The sequence below is a fragment of the Schistocerca serialis genome, chromosome 2 (genome assembly GCF_023864345.2).
Source record: "Schistocerca serialis cubense isolate TAMUIC-IGC-003099 chromosome 2, iqSchSeri2.2, whole genome shotgun sequence".
NCBI lineage: Eukaryota > Metazoa > Arthropoda > Insecta > Orthoptera > Acrididae > Schistocerca > Schistocerca serialis.
In genome coordinates this window covers 601,327,851-601,346,808 of record NC_064639.1, presented here as the reverse complement: position 1 = coordinate 601,346,808, position 18,958 = coordinate 601,327,851, and the positions used below count along the sequence as shown (strand labels likewise).

The window sequence follows — 18,958 nt, the reverse complement described above, 5'->3', positions numbered from 1 at the left end:
TGTGAAATATTTCGATTCAGTTTCCTGCATCATTGTGAAACGTTACATGCAGCCTCAAGCGTTTGTTAACGAATTTTGCGAGCTGTAGTTGGCTGTTGCTGTCTTCTGTGATTGCGTAAGAATAAATTTAAACAGAGACGTTAGAAACATACACAGTTCTGGAGCTTGACACTTTATGACTGAAAAAAAGGCATAATTATCAAAAAGTGGAAACTTAAGAAGAACAGGAATACCTTCAGTAGCCGCGCGGTCTAAGGCACCTTGTCACGGTCCGCATGGCTGCCCCCGTCGGAGGTTCGAGTCTTCCCTCGGGCATGGGTGTGTGTGTTGTCCTTAGCGTAAGTTAGTTTAAGTTAGATGAAGTAGTATGTAAGCTTAGGGGCCGATGACCTCAGCAGTTTAGTCCCATAAGACCTTACCACAAATTTCCAAGTTTTTCCAGTACCTCCAGTAACAAAATATAAGACAACACCTACATGTGATACTGGTATATTTGGGACTGTTAACAAAGTATTGTCTCCTTGAAAATGATCGGACAATGCTTCCCAACATTATTATGCAGAAATCGTAAAGCATGAAGAGGCAAAATCAGTTACATCACGTGCACCTTCACAAAGACTTCTTCCGTAGGGACTACTTTGTTTAACGAGTCAACTAGGTGGATGACAGATAAATTCTTACATGGAAAAATATGGAAGCAACGCAAACTTTCTGAAGAAAACAGTGTGTCACACCACCACCATCGTAAGGCAGGCTGTCATGAGCATGGAGCTCGGTTTGACCAAAGCAGCCCTTTACCATGGGTACAAACAGTTCTTAGTTGTTCTTAGTGATACGATATCTTTACTTGAATATCCACAATAGCTAACTAAGACACGTCACACAGTCTGCACCTACATACAATTTTGGTAGAGGTATAATTTGCGTTATCTCCTACAGTCAGTTCTTAGGCCCAAATTGGAAAACTACTAGCCCCACACTTAACCAGACGAACAATCAAGTCACTCTGCAGTAGTGAATGTCCGTGGCTCGTGATCTAGTGGTTAGCGTTACTGGCTTCAGATCATGGGGTCCCCGTTTCGATTACCGCCCTGGTCGGAGATTTTTCGCCGACGAGCAAATCGCCGAACTGGCGTGAAATAGGACAATTGCAATGGGTACTTCCGGCTAATAAGGCCATTCGTTCGTTTATTTCGTTTTTTGTACTAAATCATTTCATTTTTGGAAAAATAGACTGCAAAAGGCTGAAATATGAGTTGGATTCGTGATTGACACGAAGTTTCAGTCTGGCATTTATTTACAGCGTACTCCCGACTGCGGAGTAAAACTTCCCCGTCGGACACAATCCAGACTCGCATTCGGGACGGCATTTGTTGGAATCCCTGCTCGGCCATCCAAATTGTTTCCCAAGATGTTCCAATTCGCTTGTGGTAAATACTGGGACGCTTTCTTCAACAGATGACGGTCGGTTTTTTTCTCCAGACCGAGTTTGCACTCCGTCCCCGATGACCTCATTGTCTACGGGACGTGCAACACTAATCTTCTTCCTTCATTGTTTTCCCCTGAAACATTCTCTTTCTTTCTGGTGTGCTAGTTTAGCGAAGTATGCGGAAAAACGTGTGTGGAGTCTGGAGCTGTGTTGGCTGCTAAAGACCTTAAGTTGGAATGCGAGGCGAGGTTGGAGAGTCGAGTTGGTTCAAATGGCTCTGAGCACTATGGGATTTAACATCTGAGGTCATCAGTCCCCTAGAACTTAGAACTACTTAAACGCAACTAACCTAAGGACATCACACACATCCATGCCCGAGGCAGGATTCGAACCTGCGACCGGAGCGGTCGCGCGGTTCCAGACTGAAGCACCTAGAACCGCTCGGCCACTTCGGCCGGCAGAATCGAGTTGATAAGACAGTTGCAGTGCCAGCGGTTACTAGGTTTTAACGTCTCAGGACGCCTCGGTTATAAATCGCTCGTGTGAGCCTTGGGTAGTGCTAGAATGTATTTTTCCCCGTATCATTTTAACGGTCTGTTAACAAGGGTGACAGGTTCTTGCAGGTATTGCCAATTACGGTACCCACCAGCAGCCAGAGCAGCATTTACTTCGCCGGCCGCGGTGGTCTCGCGGTTCTAGGCGCGCAGTCCGGAACTGTGCGACTGCTACGGTCGCAGGTTCGAATACTGCCTCGGGCATGGATGTGTGTGATGTCCTTAGGTTAGTTAGGTTTAAGTAGTTCTAAGTTCTAGGGGACTGATGACCACAGCAGTTGAGTCCCATAGTGCTCAGAGCCAATTTAGCATTTACTTCGGTGTAGCAGAAAACGCGGAAACACGAAACAGCAGTCTGAACAGTACGTTCTCACACACAGTTAGCAGCAGTGGTGGCTGTGAGGCGGCAGCCGTAGGCGTGTGCCAGGGAGCACGTGCAGCGCCCCGCGTGTCGGTTACTGTGTCAGCCAGCGACCTACCTCTCTGGGCTGCGCCGCGCGGCGCGGCCCGCATGCTGATGGCGGCAGAGGCAAAGCCAGAGGCCGCTCACCCAGCCGTAGCCCCGCGGGTCTCAGCGCCGGGCCGCCTCAAGTCGCAGCTACTGCTGCCCGGCCCGAAGAAACCACCATCAGTTGACCGTCAGCTGTTTTGCCCCTGTATGGCGTGAGGGTATCCCACAGCAGCAATTTCGTGGTGCGATTCTACTGTGCGCTAAAGCAGCACGGATGTTCCTTCAACCCAAGTACTGGGATACGTACCAGGTCGGGTTGACAGAGGAGATAGAGAAGATCCAAAGAAGAGCGGTGAATTTCGTCACAGGGTTATTTGGTAAGCGTGACAGCGTTACGGAGATGTTTAGCAAACTCACGTGGCGGACTCTGCAAGAGAGGCGCTCTGCATCGCAGTGTGGCTTGCTCTCCAGGTTTCGAGACGGTGCGTTTCCGGATAAGGTGTCGAATATATTGCTTCCCCCTATTTATACCTCCCGAGGAGATCACGAATGTAAAATTCGAGAGATTCGAGCGCACACGGAGGCTTTCCGGCCATTTTTGAAGTTGCGACCGTCTTTGTAGCGATCCTTTTCAGAGGTCCAAACCGCTGGGTTCCGGGGATAGTCTTCCCCGTCTTTTTCTGTCTTGATATGTTCATCAGGTGGCAACTAACGCCACATTCTGGTATGATACGGAAAATAAAACCTATTCATAATTGCGGTAACACTTAAAAATTTAGCTCGGTAACGAGTGTATAGCTACTAGATACTTTCAAGCTGTGGAATCGCTAAGAATTACGGCGGGCCTGTCCTTTCCGGAAGCTCGTGTGTGTCTTCAGTTGAAACCTCCGGGCTGTGTGTTTGTGTGTGTGTGTGTCGTAAATAATGTAAATGTTGTTTGCAGTTGTCTACTGTTCCAAAGTGCACTGTGCAATTAGGACTGAAAGTGACAAAAGTAATAAATAGTGAAGGCTAAAAATAGCCGGACGTAATCGTTGGAAACCGCTACAGTCTGAAAGAAGGCAGGCGACTCATGCGGAATGCACAGTAGGCCGCTTGGCGTACGTTCCGCGCGGCCCTTCACGCCTCCTGAGCACGCGTACGCACCTGACATGCAAACTACACAACATATTAAGCGGAAGCTGGCAGCCTTAGTTGTCCAACAAGCGCGGCGACCATGTTCAGTATCGTATGTTTTGCGTCTCTTACCAAGGCATGTTTCGTACTGCTTCTGTGCTCAGATCTCTTCCTCCGATACAGCCCGACCAAGAAAATTGTGTGCTTGAGGGGCAACTATGCATTTCGGAACTTCTGACCTGTTGTATGTTGCAAATCAACGCTACCTTTGATCTTCCTTCGATACTTTCCTGATATTTTACAGAAGTGATACTATGTTGTGTTTATGTTTTCTGTCTATAGTCAACAGCTTCCCATAGTATGCGCCTGTAATCCAGTCACCTGTGCTTTCGATTTAGGTTCACAAGTGGAATTAAAATTATTGTGCGTTTGAAGAATAGCATTGTATGGAATTGGTAAAATCAGAAAAGAAGGGAATCGAAGCGTTTCAGATGTGGTGCTTTAATAGCATTTTGAAAATTAGGTAGACTGAAAAGATAAAAAATAAGGAGGTTGTCCGCGGGATCGACGAGAAAAAGAACATGTGCACAACACTGACAATAAGAAGGATCAGAATCTACATCTATATCTACAAGTACATAGATGCTTCGGAAGCGTGCCCTGTACCACTGCTTGTCATTTCCCCTCCGATTCCACTCGCCAATAGAGCGAGGGAACAACGACTACCTGTAAGCCTCGCACGGGCCCTAACTTTTTGCACCTTATCTTCGTGGTACTTACGCGCGATGTATGTTCGCGGAAGCAGAATCGTTCTGCAGTCAGCTTCAAATGCCGGGTTTCTAAATTTTCTTAATAGCTTTTTCCGAAAAGAACGCCACCATCTCTCCAGGGATTTCCATTTGAGTTTCCGAATAATCTCGGTAACACTTTTTTGTTCGACCCTACTGATGCCAAAACAAATTTCCCGCGGGCCGCATCAAACCAGCCGGAACACTGACGACCGAAAAAAAAAAAACAAAAAGTTTCGATTGTTGGACCGCATCAGGCGAATGGCACTTGTGCGAATGTCTAAGAGTTATTGAGAATACAGAGTCAGTTGGATGATGTCACCGATTTAGAGTCGCACGCAAAAGATATCTGAAAGAAATTCCTACAGATGGACCCTGTCGAGTAGGCAAGCCCTGCTGAGTGGGAAAGCATGACATACGTGACTGCTGGTTTTACAAAGTAGTATCCATGCAGCAAAGAAGATACGGGCGTGAGCACCCGTAACGAAGAGAGCCAGTTGGAACGAGGTAATAGCTTGAAACTTTGCTTGCCTGAATTTGGCATTTGATACTTTTAGATTTCTCTCTGATTCGTTGCTCTCGGAAACGATCAAATTAAACCAGTGGGTTATGTCATCGTCCTTAAAGCATAAATTAATTCTACTACTATCCCCCTGCCATGTGGTGACTTATACGGAACTTTTAAAAAGATGGAAGCAGGGAATACTAGCTTTTGTCGATGCTGCGTTAGGGACTGAACACTAGGTCGCTATCGCAGCACTTATCACATTTGATTTAGGGAAATCGTGCGAAACTAAATCTTTGTGGTCGTACAAGCAGTTGGACCCCTCTGCAATGGAACATTATCCCAGTGTGATTACCACCTAAATCTTTCTGGAGATACCAATAACTACCACTGTCGAATTGATACAGATGACGCGATCGTTTCTGCCTACCCTAGACCGCCCGCGTCATTCAAGAACTGCGGTACGGTCGCGCCGCGTTGAGATACACGAGTGTGACCAGCGGTCGGATGCAAGGTGGCCGTACCACGGAGCGCTCCGCGAGTGGCACGTTTCGCATAAGCGGAGCGTTTCACTTGCAGATCCGAACATGATGTATCAGCGCGGGCGCCCCTCCATCTGAGCGTCGTGCCCGCCATTTGCATACAAACACCCCGGCGTCTCTGTTCCACGGCGCAGGGTTCACTCAGCATTATTCTCACAAAGTGAGGAAGGCGTTAACCCGGAAACACTAAACTCAGACAGACTTTAAATTCTGTACCTCAGGTGAACACTCCGCTCCCTTGTAGTACAGCAGAAGTACGTCGATAATTTACTTAAACATCTTGCGGGGCACTTATTCATGAAAGACCCGATACCCCATGATTTGAAGAGATATCGCCGACTGGAAATCTCGTGTGAACTAATTCCTGCCTCGGGCATGGATGTGTGTGATGTCCTTAGGTTAGTTAGGTTTAAGTAGTTCTAAGTTCTAGGGGACTGATGACCTCAGAAGTCCGATGGTGCTCAGAGCTATTTGAACCATTTTTTGTGGACTAATTCGAACGACGTCCCATAGATTATAAGTTGATCAGTGTAAGAATTATTAAAAATTCTCGGTCTGGTTCAAAGGCTATATTGGCACCAACATTGAAGATAAAAACACGATCGTAGCTCGATCTCAAAAAGTCTAGCTTAAAGTTTGATGAGTGACTGCAGCCGCATTCGTCACGAACTTCATCTGTAATTGGTAGTTCCAAACCCTCTCGAGAACGTCTGCGCTGATGTTTTTGATGGCTGAAGCAAATCAGCATTCAACCGGTTCCAGCAGAAGCACAACAACCCCCACATTGAATGTATTTTTGCTCCGTAAATTCTTGTGAGGTCTACAAAAGACACATATCACTGCATTTATCTCATATGCATACTGTCCAGAGGAAAAATGTTCCATTAAAAATGGTTCTTATAGTGTAAGTCATTCCAGCGAGTTTTGGTAGCTTAAGCAGAGAGGGCTTTTGAGGCTTTACAATATTCCTATACAACCATTTTATTTTTGATGTTGCTGAGCAACAGTCATACAATAATTTTTAAATGAATACACCACCATTTGACTGTATTGTTCAAACAATGGCTCTGAGCACTATGGGACTTAACTTCTGTGGTCATCAGTCCCCTAGAACTTAGAAGTAATTAAACCTAACTAACCTAAGGACATCACACACATCAATGCCCGAGGCAGGATTCGAACCTGCGAACGTAGCGGTCGTGCGGTTCCAGACTGTAGCGCCTAGAACCGCTCGACCACTCCGGCCGGCGACTGTATTGTTGTTTATTTAATTACGACCCGGTTTCGGCCTTTTATGCCATTTTCAAGTCATTGAGTTTATGTCATTAACATATATTGCAGGACATCACCCTCAAAATTGACCATAAATTAAGAAAAATATTCGCTCCCCACAAAACGCCAAATGTAAAACAATCGTCTTGTAAAAATATCAGTAAATAACAGTGGGAGCACGTCATATTCAACAAAAACAGATTTGCTTTGGTATATAAAAGATCAACACATGTCACTGAGTCGTAATGATTGTATTGAATATGACGTGCTGCCATTATTATTCACTGATATTTTTAAAGGAAGATGATTTTATATCTGCCGTGTCGTGGGAGCGAATATTTTTCTTAATTTATGGCCAATTTCGAACTTGATGTCCTGCAATATATGTTAATGATATAAACTCAATCACTTGAGAACTGCATAAAAGGTCGAAACCTGGGTGGTAATTAAATAAACAACAATACAGTCAAATGTCAATGTGTTCATAATAAAAAGAAAAAAATTCTTGTTAAATCAAAATTAACATCGATCGTGAATATTCCAGAGTTGGCGTTGAAGTTTTGCGCAAAGTACCCGATAAATTAGTTAAAACTGCAACACAACGCGACATGAATCGGCTACTGCGGTGCACACACCGCCAAATGGGCTCTGATGCCAGAGTGCGTCCTTACGTGCAGCGACAAGGCGTGCTTACGCTGCACAAGACGCAACTCCTCTTGGAGCTACTTTATACGGCGAGGAACAAGACCAGACACGGAGTTGTTATTGAAGCTATATGCTGTTATCTCGCATATCAGAAGAGGTCTAAGAAAACTACCTAATTCAAAAGCACGTATAAACTCAAATTTAAGTGAACAGCTTTCGTGGAGTCAAATAAACAGTCGAAAGTCTTCATACAATGAGGTGGTCCAGCATCAGCGTCCCACTTGCCAGTGTTTAAACTGTATTAGCTGATATCGGCAGTCTTGCCTTTTAGTTTCATCTAATTTCTCGAATTTTTTTGCGAAATGCCTTTGACAAGCGTTGTACCACTTCACTCGCCCTTTCAACAGCTTTCCAAGGTCTTTTAAGAAACACATACCTGTTTCAGTACCGCTGTTATGCAAGAGATAAGTGTATTTAGCTTCTTTTTCTACTTCTTCTTAGCTTTAACTGCGTCTACAGCGGGTTCTGGTTAGCGTATTGGACTCACATTCGGTAGAACGGCGGTTCAAACCCCGTCGGTCCATCCACAGTTAGGTTTTCCGTTATTTCTGTAAGTGGCTCGAGGCAAATGCTGAGACTGTTCCTTTGGTAAGTGCACGGCAAATTCCCTTCCCCACACGAACTTGTGCTCCGTCTCTAATGACCACGCCGTCGATGGGACGCTAAAATTTATCTTCCTTCCTTTTAGTACGGTGTCTGCTGCTCTCAATATTTGGCAATTTTATGTTATTTAACTTCCCTGTTGTCGTCAGTTACTAGAGGGAGGGAAGTCGTGTTCGTCTATAAGCTGTGTATACTTTATTCTGTGTGTGATCGTACTTTCCGACGTGAAAATTGGGGAGCAGCCCAGCATTCGTCTAAGATCTACATCTACATTTTACATCCATACTCCGCAAGCCACCTGACGGTGTGTGGCGGAGGGTACCCTGAGTACCTCTGGAGATACCACTGACTACCACTGTCGAACTGATACAGATGACGCGATCGTTTCTGCCTACCCTAGACCGCCCAGACCGCCCGCGTCGTTCAAGAACTGCGGTACGGTCGCGCCGCGTTGAGATACACGAGTATGACCAGCGGTCGGATGTAAGGTGCCCGTACCACGGAGCGATCCGCGAGTGGCACGTTTCGCATAAGCGGAGCGTTTCACTTGCAGATCCGAACATGATGTATCAGCACGGGCGCCCCTCCATCTGAGTACCTCTATCGGTTCTCCCTTCTATTCCAGTCTCGTATTGTTCGTGGAAAGAAGGATTGTCGGTATGCTTCTGTGTGGGATCTAATCTCTCTGATTTTATCCTCATGGTCTCTTCGCGAGATATACGTAGGAGGGAGCAATATACTGCTTGACTCTTCGGTGAAGGTATGTTCTCGAAACTTTAACAAAAGCCCGTACCGAGCTACTGAGCGTCTCTCCTGCAGAGTCTTCCACTGGAATTTATCTATCATCTCCGTAACGCTTTCGCGATTACTAAATGATCCTGTAACAAAGCGTGCTGCTCTCCTTTGGATCCTCTCTATCCCTTCTATCAACCCTATCTGGTACGGATCCCACACTGCTGAGCAGTATTCAAGCAGTGGGCGAACAATCGTACTGTAACCTACTTCCTTTGTTTTCGGAATGCATTTTCTTAGGATTCTTCCAATGAATCTCAGTCTGGCATCTGCTTTACCGACGATCAACTTTATATGATAATTCCATTTTAAATCACTCCTAATGCGTACTCCCAGATAATTTATGGAATTAATTGCTTCCAGTTGCTGACCTGCTATTTTGTAGCTAAATGATAAGGGATCTATCTTTCTATGTATTCGCAGCACATTACACTTTTCTACATTGAGATTGAATTGCCATTCCCTGCACCATGCGTCAATTCGCTGCAGATCCTCCTGCATTTCAGTACAATTTTCCATTGTTACAACTTCTCGATACACCACAGCATCATCTGCAAAAAGCCTCAGTGAACTTCCGATGTCATCCACAAGGTCATTTATGTATATTGTGAATAGCAACGGTCCTATGACACTCCCCTGCGGTACACCCGAAATCACTCTTACTTCGGATGACTTCTCTCCATTGAGAATGACATGCTGCGTTCTGTTATCTAGGAACTCTTCAATCCAATCACACAATTGGTCTGATAGTCCATATGCTCTTACTATGTTCATTAAACGACTGTTGCGAACTGTATCGAACGGCTTGCGGAAGTAAAGAAACACGGCATCTACCTGTGAACCAGCGTCTATGGCCCTCTGAGTCTCGTGGACGAATAGCGCGAGCTGGGTTTCACGCGACCGTCTTTTTCGAAACCCATGCTGATTCCTACAGAGTAGATTTCTAGTCTCCAGAAAAGTCATTATACTCGAACATAATACGTGTTCCAAAATTCTACAACTGATCGACGTTAGAGATATAGGTCTATAGTTCTCCACATCTGTTCGACGTCCCTTCTTGAAAACGGGGATGACCTGTGCCCTTTTACAATCCTTTGGAACGCTACGCTCTTCTAGAGACTTACGGTACACCGCTGCAAGAAGGGGGGCAAGTTCCTTCGCGTACTCTGTGTAAAATCGAACTGGTATCCCATCAGGTCCAGCGGCCTTGCCTTGCCGAAAACCTCGTTTCCACTGCGTGAAGGTTCAGGAAATAAATGGGTTGCAATCTTCTCGCCGGCCGGTGTGGCCGAACGGTTCTAGGCGCTTCAGTCTGGAAACGCGCGACCACAACGGTCGCAGGTTCGCATCCTGCCTCGGGCATGGATGTGTGTGATGTCCTTAGGCTAGTTAGGTTTAAGTAGTTCTAAGTTCTAGGGGACTGATGACCTCAGCAGTTAAGTGCCATAGTGCTCAGAGCCATTTGAACCCCATTCCTCCTGTGTGTTACCAAATATGGGTGGTCACCACTGCTGTCTACATTTGAACTGTCTCATGAGCACGTTCACAATGTTCTTTTTACTTTTTATTAATAATAATAATAATTATTATTATTATTGTTATTGCAGAAAACTTATAGTTTTGCGCTTGATTACGACTCCTGTATGGAGCAGTGGACAAGGACTCCTTTCATCGCTTTTATATAAAGGACAAAGAGTTGAGTCTTGTTTGGTTGCGGACTAGCCAGCAGCAATTTTGGACTTCTTACGGACTGCAAACCTGTGTCTGTAAAGGTGTAGCTGAGTCCGCTGACGTGTGAGGGCGTGGCTGGCGCGGCGTGGTGCGGCGCAGTGGCAATGTCAGGGCGAGGCGGTGCTAGAAAGTGGCCGCACAGCTCACAGCTGACTGCTACCGATGCCACACCCGGCTCATCGCCCGTGGGTCCTTCCTCACCAGGGGGTCGCTGCAATTACTGGGCTCATCCAACAACACATTTACGAGAAACAGTCTTTGGTGGAGCTACAGCTTCATCTCGAATTGTACCTTAAAAATTAAGTCTAAGTGATTCGCAATCGATAACGTCCATAAACAACTGTGTAAGGTGATGAATCTCCACTGGTTTCGGATTTCAGGTCCTCCTGAATACCGATATGGAGTTAATTTCCAAACGGTTCTGCAGCAACCAACCTCTGTCAAAGTCTAAATATCTTACTCAGTGGAAACTAATGTAATGTCTCAATGGTTTGTTCTGCTTTGTTTCTACAAACAACGCCCACTCATCCAAAAACCGTCGTCTGCAGTCGGACGGGCTCAGCCAAGTGGCGCTTCTTCATTTACACGAATACTTTGCAAGTCTGGCAGGGGGTTCATCAAACCACCTTCAGACTATTTCTCTACCGTTCCACTCTCGAACAGCGTGCGGGAAAAACGAACATTTAAATCTTCCGATGCGAGATCTACTCCCTCTTATTTTATTATTATGATAATTGCTCCCTTTGTATGCTGGCATCAACAAAATATTTTAGCATTCGGAGCAAATATCTGGTGATTCAGATTTCGGGAAAAGATCTCGTAACAACAAGAACCGCCGTGTTTTTAACGATTTCCACCTCAACTCGCGTATCATAGTTGTGACACTCTCTCGCCTAGTACGTCATAAAACAAAACGAGATGCCATTCTTCGATGTCCTTCTCAATCCTACCTGGTAAGGACCCCGCGCTGCAGTACTGTTCAAAAATGTTCAAATGTGAGTGAAATCTCATGGGACTTAACTACCAAGGTCATCAGTCCCTAAGCTTACACACTACTTAACCTAAAAAAGGACAAACACACACACCCATGCCCGAGGGAGGACTTGAACCTCCGCTGCAGTACTCCAGCAGAGGACTGACACGCGTAATATAGGCAGTTTCTTTAGTACACCTGTCGCATACTCTAACGTCTTGTCAATGAAACGCAGTCTTTGGTTCGCGCCGGCCGAAGTGGCCGTGCGGTTAAAGGCGCTGCAGTCTGGAACCGCAAGACCGCTACGGTCGCAGGTTCGAATCCTGCCTCGGGCATGGATGTTTGTGATGTCCTTAGGTTAGTTAGGTTTAACTAGTTCTAAGTTCTAGGGGACTAATGACCACAGCAGTTGAGTCCCATAGTGCTCAGAGCCATTTGAACCATTTTCTTTGGTTCGCAATCCCCACAGCATTACCATTTCAGTTTAGACTGTACGTAATTATTATCCCTAAATATGTAGTTGAATTGACAGTCTTGAAATTTGTGCGATTTATCATGTTCAACTGTCATTTAACGGATTCCTTTCAGTACTCATGTGAGCGACCTCACACTTTTCGTTGTTCTGTCCGTTGCCAATTTTCGCAACATACAGGTATCTTGTCTAAATCGTTCTCCAATTGGTTCGGATCTTCAGATTACTTTACTAAGTGGTAAGTGATAGCATTATCTGCAAACAATCTAAGAGGGCTATAACTCCGTTCTCCACCTACTGCCTGCAGCTTCTTCTTCCTCTTCCTCTTCTTCTTTTCTTCAAGCATTTGGCTTTGACAGGTTCCAGCCTCCTTCCATCTTTTTCTCGGTAGACCAACGTCTTATCAAACCATTATTTCGTAAGATCTTTCCAGTCGAGGTAGCCGATTTTCTTCCATCCTATTCTTATTATTTTCCCATTCTTCCCATAGTCGGTTATCTTGTCATCTAGGACATAGATGAGTCGGTTAGCTCGTCATTGAGGGCAAAGATGTTTAGCTCCTGTTCTGTTTGTATATCACTTTGCCGATGCTAAAAATCTCATTTTTGCTGCTTGTACTCGTATTTGTGTACTTCTTCCCCATTACCCATGCTTATCTACCATAATTTAAACTAGGGACTGACGTTGTTAATAATGGCTCTGAGCACTATGGGACTTAACACCTTAGGTCATCAGTCCCCTAGAACTTAGAACTACTTAAACCTAACTAACCTAAGGACATCACACAACACCCAGCCATCACGAGGCAGAGAAAATCCCTGACCCCGCTGGGAATCGAACCCGGGAACCCGGGCGTGGGAAGCGAGAACGCTACCGCACGACCACGAGATGCGGGCACATTGTTAATAAAACTTCATTGAAGACACGTTACGAACTTTATCTTTAATCTTGGTATTGCTCTACACATTTGTCCACGTAAAAAAAATTTTTAAAAAGTGAAAGATTATTTTTCTTTTTCGGTGTTCTACAGTAATACTATACTTGGAGTATCATAAATGAAACATAGGCCGTTAGTATTAATGGCACTTGAACAAAAACTTGTTTATTGGAAGTTAGAGCCAGTTAGTTCCTTAGTACAGCACGTAAAACATTCTTAACTCTAGAACACTAAAGGGTGGAAAATGTAACATTGCTACTAAACCATCGTAATTTGTAATCGTAAGGTGTACTACTCCATATTGATTCAAAGGAAGTCATAGTTTATAGGTCACGCATTAGTTAATTTCAATTATTAGATCTCTAATGGCATGTTACATACTATATTAAGAACAAAATGTTTTATAGCCTACTGCTACCGCAAGTTTTACAAGGGATTAGTAATCTTGGGTTAATAACTATTTATTTTCTAATTTCTTCCATTATTTTTTGCACTGACGAGATAATTAACGTATTTCTGTGGTCTCAAAATTACCTTCTCAATTTTTTGGGTACAAATAAGTTGTGTACAAAAAGAGATAAACTGTTGGTTACTCCTAACAAATGTGAGATTTGGCATATTGTTATAACGTTTGGCATTTCCAGTGCTCAGCTGCTCCGTGACGCACTTCCGTTTTGGAAGGGAACGTGTTTTCCTACTCGTCGGCTGCCCCACAGGACCGCAGGCACCACCAGCGCGTTGTTTGTCAGGCGGTCATTAGCGCCTCCATAGGGGCTTGGTCAGCACTCCTCTTCTAGTTCGAACAGGCCGTTGCTGGTCTTCCTCTGTTACAAAGTAGTTGTCTCGAATCCCCTACCTCTCAGACTCTCCAAAATACGTAGTATTGTGTAAAATCTTAGATAAGCGTTTAAACAAATATTTCTTTAGTAAATAAAACGGTGTTCATTTTATAAAAATATACCATCGTTTCGCATCCTAGGAGTTAATGACATTGTTGTACAACTCAAATTTTTATAGTCTGATGACATAAGGATTAGCAAATCTGATATTTCATATCCGATATTTCATATCTGACTGAGAGTACCTTGAAGTAAGAACTGTCGTCATTTCACGGCGACAGGAAATACGACACACATTAGGTTTGAAAGTGAGTGGGTTGGCGTATTGTTCCCAGTAAAAAGTTTGTCTGCCATTTTCCCGTATCAAATTGCAGCTACCCATGCAACGTCATACGGATCCAAAGGGTTAAGTTCCATTAATGATGATCATTCTGCTGCATACGGGCGTGAAGCCCGGCGGCCGATCCGCTCCAGAAGAGTTGTGGAGCTGACTCTCACACCGTCCCTTCACTTCCTTCGTTGAAAGTTTCTTCCCTGGCCTCAGACCCAACTTGACACGTTGAAAGGAAAAAACAACGTCACTGTTTAATGTCTTGTTGAGAATGAGGTAAGCTCAGAGGACTAGCTCGCTAGGACAAGGACTGAAAAGGCGCTTGATGGGACCATTTCGAAGGAAGACCGGGTTCGATTCCCGGCGGGGTCAGAGATTCTCACCTACCTCGAGATGACTGGGTGTTTGTGTTATCCTCATCATTTCATCATCACTCATGAAAGTGGCGAGATTGGACTGAGCAAAGGTTGTGAATTTGTACGGGCGCTGATAACCGCGCAATTGAGCGCCCCACAGACCAAACATCATCATCATCATCATCGAAGGAAGAATACCAGCATCGCCATAGAATATTTAGATGGGCTTGGGTTGTTTGGGGGCAGAGACCTACCTACGAGGTCATCGATCTCATCGGATTAGGGACGGACGGGGAAGGAAGTCGGTCGTGCCCTTTCAAAGGAACCATCCCGGCATTTGCTGGGAGCGATTTAGAGAAATCACGGAAAACCTAAATGAGGATGGCCGGACGCGGGATTGAACCGTCGTCCTCCCGAAAGCGAGTCCAGTGTGCAAACCACTGCGCCGCCTCGCTCGGTAAATATTTAGAGAAACAGTAGAGAATCAAATTGGAGAAGGCTTTTCCAGAATTTGAATGTTGATACTTCTGAGTACGAGGCCTTCACTTCGATATCGAACTATCGTTGGTGAATGCGACACTAACAATGAAATCAAGCCCCCAAGAACTGCCCGTTTCTCGTTTAATTTTCGATCTACCACACGGCTTGTGGAGGTATCGTCTTCATGTGCTGAATATAAAGAAATAGTTATCCCCTACAAACGAAATGTGAATTCGAAACGCGCTTGGGTGATAGCTCTGCGGAGAAAAGTGACTGGTTGCAGATTAAAAGTTTGCATTGATTCTTCGAGGAAAAGCTGGAACCTTACTTCCTTGTCACATCTGTTTAACTATCATGGTTTTCACTGCAGTTGTTGGTCAGTACCTTGTTCGTCACTGTTCTCCGGCCACTTGGCTGCCGTTTTGTGGTTTCGCATAAAGGGACGGGAATGGATACTCCCAGTGAACATTTTCAGATCTTCTTTTGGTCTAACCCACTAAATTTGCAGGTTCTGACTGACAAGGTGGAGTCTCCACGCCACACTAAAAGGGCATATGCATGTACACTTCTGTAATTCCAAAAAATTGTGTAGTAATGTAGGAAACGTATTTCAGTCACAGAATTTTTTTTCGTTTTAGAATTTCGTAAACGATGGTGCATAAGAGAATATTATAAAGAAAAATTCATATGAGTACCCCTCAGAAGGCTCTCGACGAGAAAATAGAATTTAAAAAAATAAAACAAATAAAAACAAAAACCTTAGACAAATGATTCTCGCTGCTGTAGTCATCTTCTTGGGGATGAATTTCACCTTGTTCCTGCCTGGTCTGACATGGACAAGCAAAGCCATAAATCCAGAAACCACTTAGGCCTCGAGCGTGACTGTACCACCGGGTTTGGCAGATAAAGATGGAGATGGTGAGGTGGTCAGTCAGCCTGCCTAGCCACTCCTGTCTGGAGGACACGCCGGGGCCGCTCAGACATTCTGTCCGCTCACGCGGTGGCCTCCGTTTGGCTGTTCTGACGCCAATGCTGCTCCTGTGTGACAATATAATCATCATAAAATTCCGTTAATCGATAAATTGCAAAATCGAACTAAATATCAATCTAAAATAATAAATCATCAAATGCAGTGGGGACAGAGACGAGTACAGGAAAAATTACACAAGGAAAGAGCAGCAAAGTAAAATAGATATTCAACTCACAAATCGACTTTCGCGACAATTTAAAATTCCGTACCAGACCGAGGTTTGAACTCAGAGCCCTGCCTTCAGAGGCAGTACGCTGTCTCTTACGTCATCGACTTAACACATGTCAGACGTTCTTCCTTTCTCTTTGAAACTACAGAGGCAATCCTACGACACAATTAGTAGCGCACCGTTTCCGATCCGACAAATGGTTCAAATGCCTCTGAGCACTATGGGACTTAACTTCTGAGGTCATCAGTCCCCTTGAACTTAGAACTACTTAAACCTAACTAACCTAATGACATCACACACATCCATGCCCGAGGGAGGATTCGAACCTGCGACCGCAGCGGTCGCGCGGTTCCAGACTGTAGCGCCTAGAACCGATCCGACACAGCATTTTCATTTGGTAGATATAATCAACGCAGCAGAATAAGAGTAAGAGAATGCATCGTCAACATTCATCATTGTGACTACGGTGACGTTACAAGGTTGCATACCATCTTAGTCACGAAAATTACAAACTCGTGCGAAACATAAATTCCGATGTAACATAAAAAGAAGTTACGAATTGATTTGTATAATGTATAAAATGCATATTTGAACCATAAGCTGTTTTTATTTTAAACCCAGACATCTACCAGTTTCGGTCTTGGACCATCATCACGGATGAAGCGTTACAATGGTTTAAGCCACCATGTTGCTTTAGTCATTAATTAAAATGTGTTGTGCATGTCATAAATATAAATATATGACACAGGACTTTAAAAGCATACAAACGAATGCTAGATGTATACAGATCAGTACTGAAGAGATTTATACTGATTTGTATAAAATTGTGTCTGTTGCTAAGATACTTACCATAACCGTCCCTTCCATGATGGTAAGCAGCCGCTGACAGATTCTTGACTTCGTCACTATCATGGAAGCCCAGATGCTGTCATCGTGGGAAACTTTTTCTCTCTAGTCAAATAGCCATCCATTCATCGTTCACTTTTGACGGAATCCCACTCCGACTTACACTTTAACTTCCTCGTGTCCCGGGCCGGACCTTCAGGCCATTCTACGTACCACTGAGTGTGTCACTGACATGTGTACTGTTTCCTCAAGTATCAGGTATTCAGAAAAACTGATCACTTTCTGAAAGCCTCAAGTGACGATGCTTCGATTCTCTTCGACTGCATAAGCATTTGACGCAGGTTACACACAGCCCAGGTAATTACAAGTGATTTACTCTCCTTTCCAGAACTGCAACCTTTGCGTTGATGAACGTGCAAAATGATAACACCAACGTTTATTAACAGTCAGTTTAGTCCGCATCTCGTGGTCGTGTGGTAGCGTTCTCGCTTCCCACGCCCGGGTTCCCGGGTTCGATTCCCGGCGGGGTGAGGGATTTTCTCTGCCTCGTGATGGCTGGGTATTGTGTGCTGTCCTTAGGTTAGTTAAGGTTAAGTAGTTCTAAGTTCTAGGGGACTGATGACCATAGATGTTAAGTCCCATAGTGCTCAGAGCCATTTGAACCATTTTTGAACAGTCAGTTTAATTTGTTTTCCGCGAAATTTAACGATCGTAAACTTTACGTGTATGCTAGTTGCTAGCCTCAAAATTAGTACCCGGCGTTTTCAGTTCGGCAGTAGGAGGTAATAATGTGTAACTGAAGTGGCAAACAGTTATCTGTTACAACTTAAAAGTATGACCATAATGCTTATTGCTCACTGAGTGAAATCGTCAGCTGCATTCCAGTATGTATCGACCAACACTATTACTGTACTCCAACAAAATTTTGAACGCTTTCTAGACAGTATGTTGGTTGCTCCAAAGACAATAAACAACACGAAGTAGAGAAGCTGATGAAATTGCCCTAAAATTGAAAACTTTTCGGAGTTCTTGTGCTAGTTTTTAAATTAAATCATTGCCGCCATTTGACTGTAAGATTTTATTACTGTGTTTTTTTTTATTTCACTATCGCTATTTTAGTTGTAGAACATTTTTCTAGTGCAAGATGAGGAAAGTCAGTAAATATCAGACATGCCCCAGTGTCATGACATCGTCGTACAAATGCTGCAAAACATATGTGGGCATGTGTACCAGACGTCTCGTCGTAAGATGTGGATGAGAACTCAGTGCTCACCGATTACAGCTAACATTACGCACAGCAACCACGCTTTAACGTGTTGTGCTGTTATAACGCTGGTCAACACAGTGCCGTGGTAACCACGAACCGGGTCCAGCCACGTCTCATACTTACTGACTTTTTTCACCTTGCGCTTGAAAATGGCTCCACAACCGAAATCGCGATAGTGAAATAAATAAATAAAGACTACTTACACTCATATATGGCGGCAATAATTACATTTAAAATGTGGTTATGGCTGCGGTCCCCAACCAAGGAAAAATCCCCCTCTAGCGCTCATTCATTCGTTCGCTCATCATGCTCCCCAAATCCCCGCAAAGTATAGCTCTCAGGAATGTTGTACGACCTAGACCTTGCATTAACTGGTAAAAGCTGCCACTGAGGCTGCTTTTTAAACTTATACTAATAATCGGTTACGATGAGTGCTAATATGCAGACTTTGACAATTACTGTAGTTACTTACAGATCACCATTGTAATACACAAAAACAGCTATGTAGACAAAATCTGTGGCCGTTCTTCTTACATTACTCAGCTTCGTTTGCATTTTCTACAAAGCTGATTACCCGTCATTGCCCGGATATGCATAGTACCTTCAATTAGTCCATCTCCTCCTTCCCCCTCTTTCTGAGCTTCTCCTCCTTCATCCCCTCCCTGACCATCTGTTCCACACACTCTCTCTGTCCACCTCCACCACCACCCACTCTATGTCCATCTCCTCCTTCTCCCCCTCTTTCTGAGCTTCTCCTCCTTCACCCCCTC

At 44.5% G+C, this 18,958-nt stretch overlaps 1 protein-coding gene across 1 annotated transcript in view; it reads left to right on the top strand.

Moving 5' to 3' along the window:
* LOC126456272 (uncharacterized) overlaps positions 1–18,958 on the top strand; it is an 87,716-nt gene that overhangs the window by 12,384 nt on the left and 56,374 nt on the right. Inside the window, exon 2 of the mRNA XM_050092024.1 lies at positions 2,364–2,621. Coding sequence (XP_049947981.1) covers positions 2,364–2,621 — 258 coding nt within the window. The remainder of the gene's footprint in view (positions 1–2,363; positions 2,622–18,958) is intronic.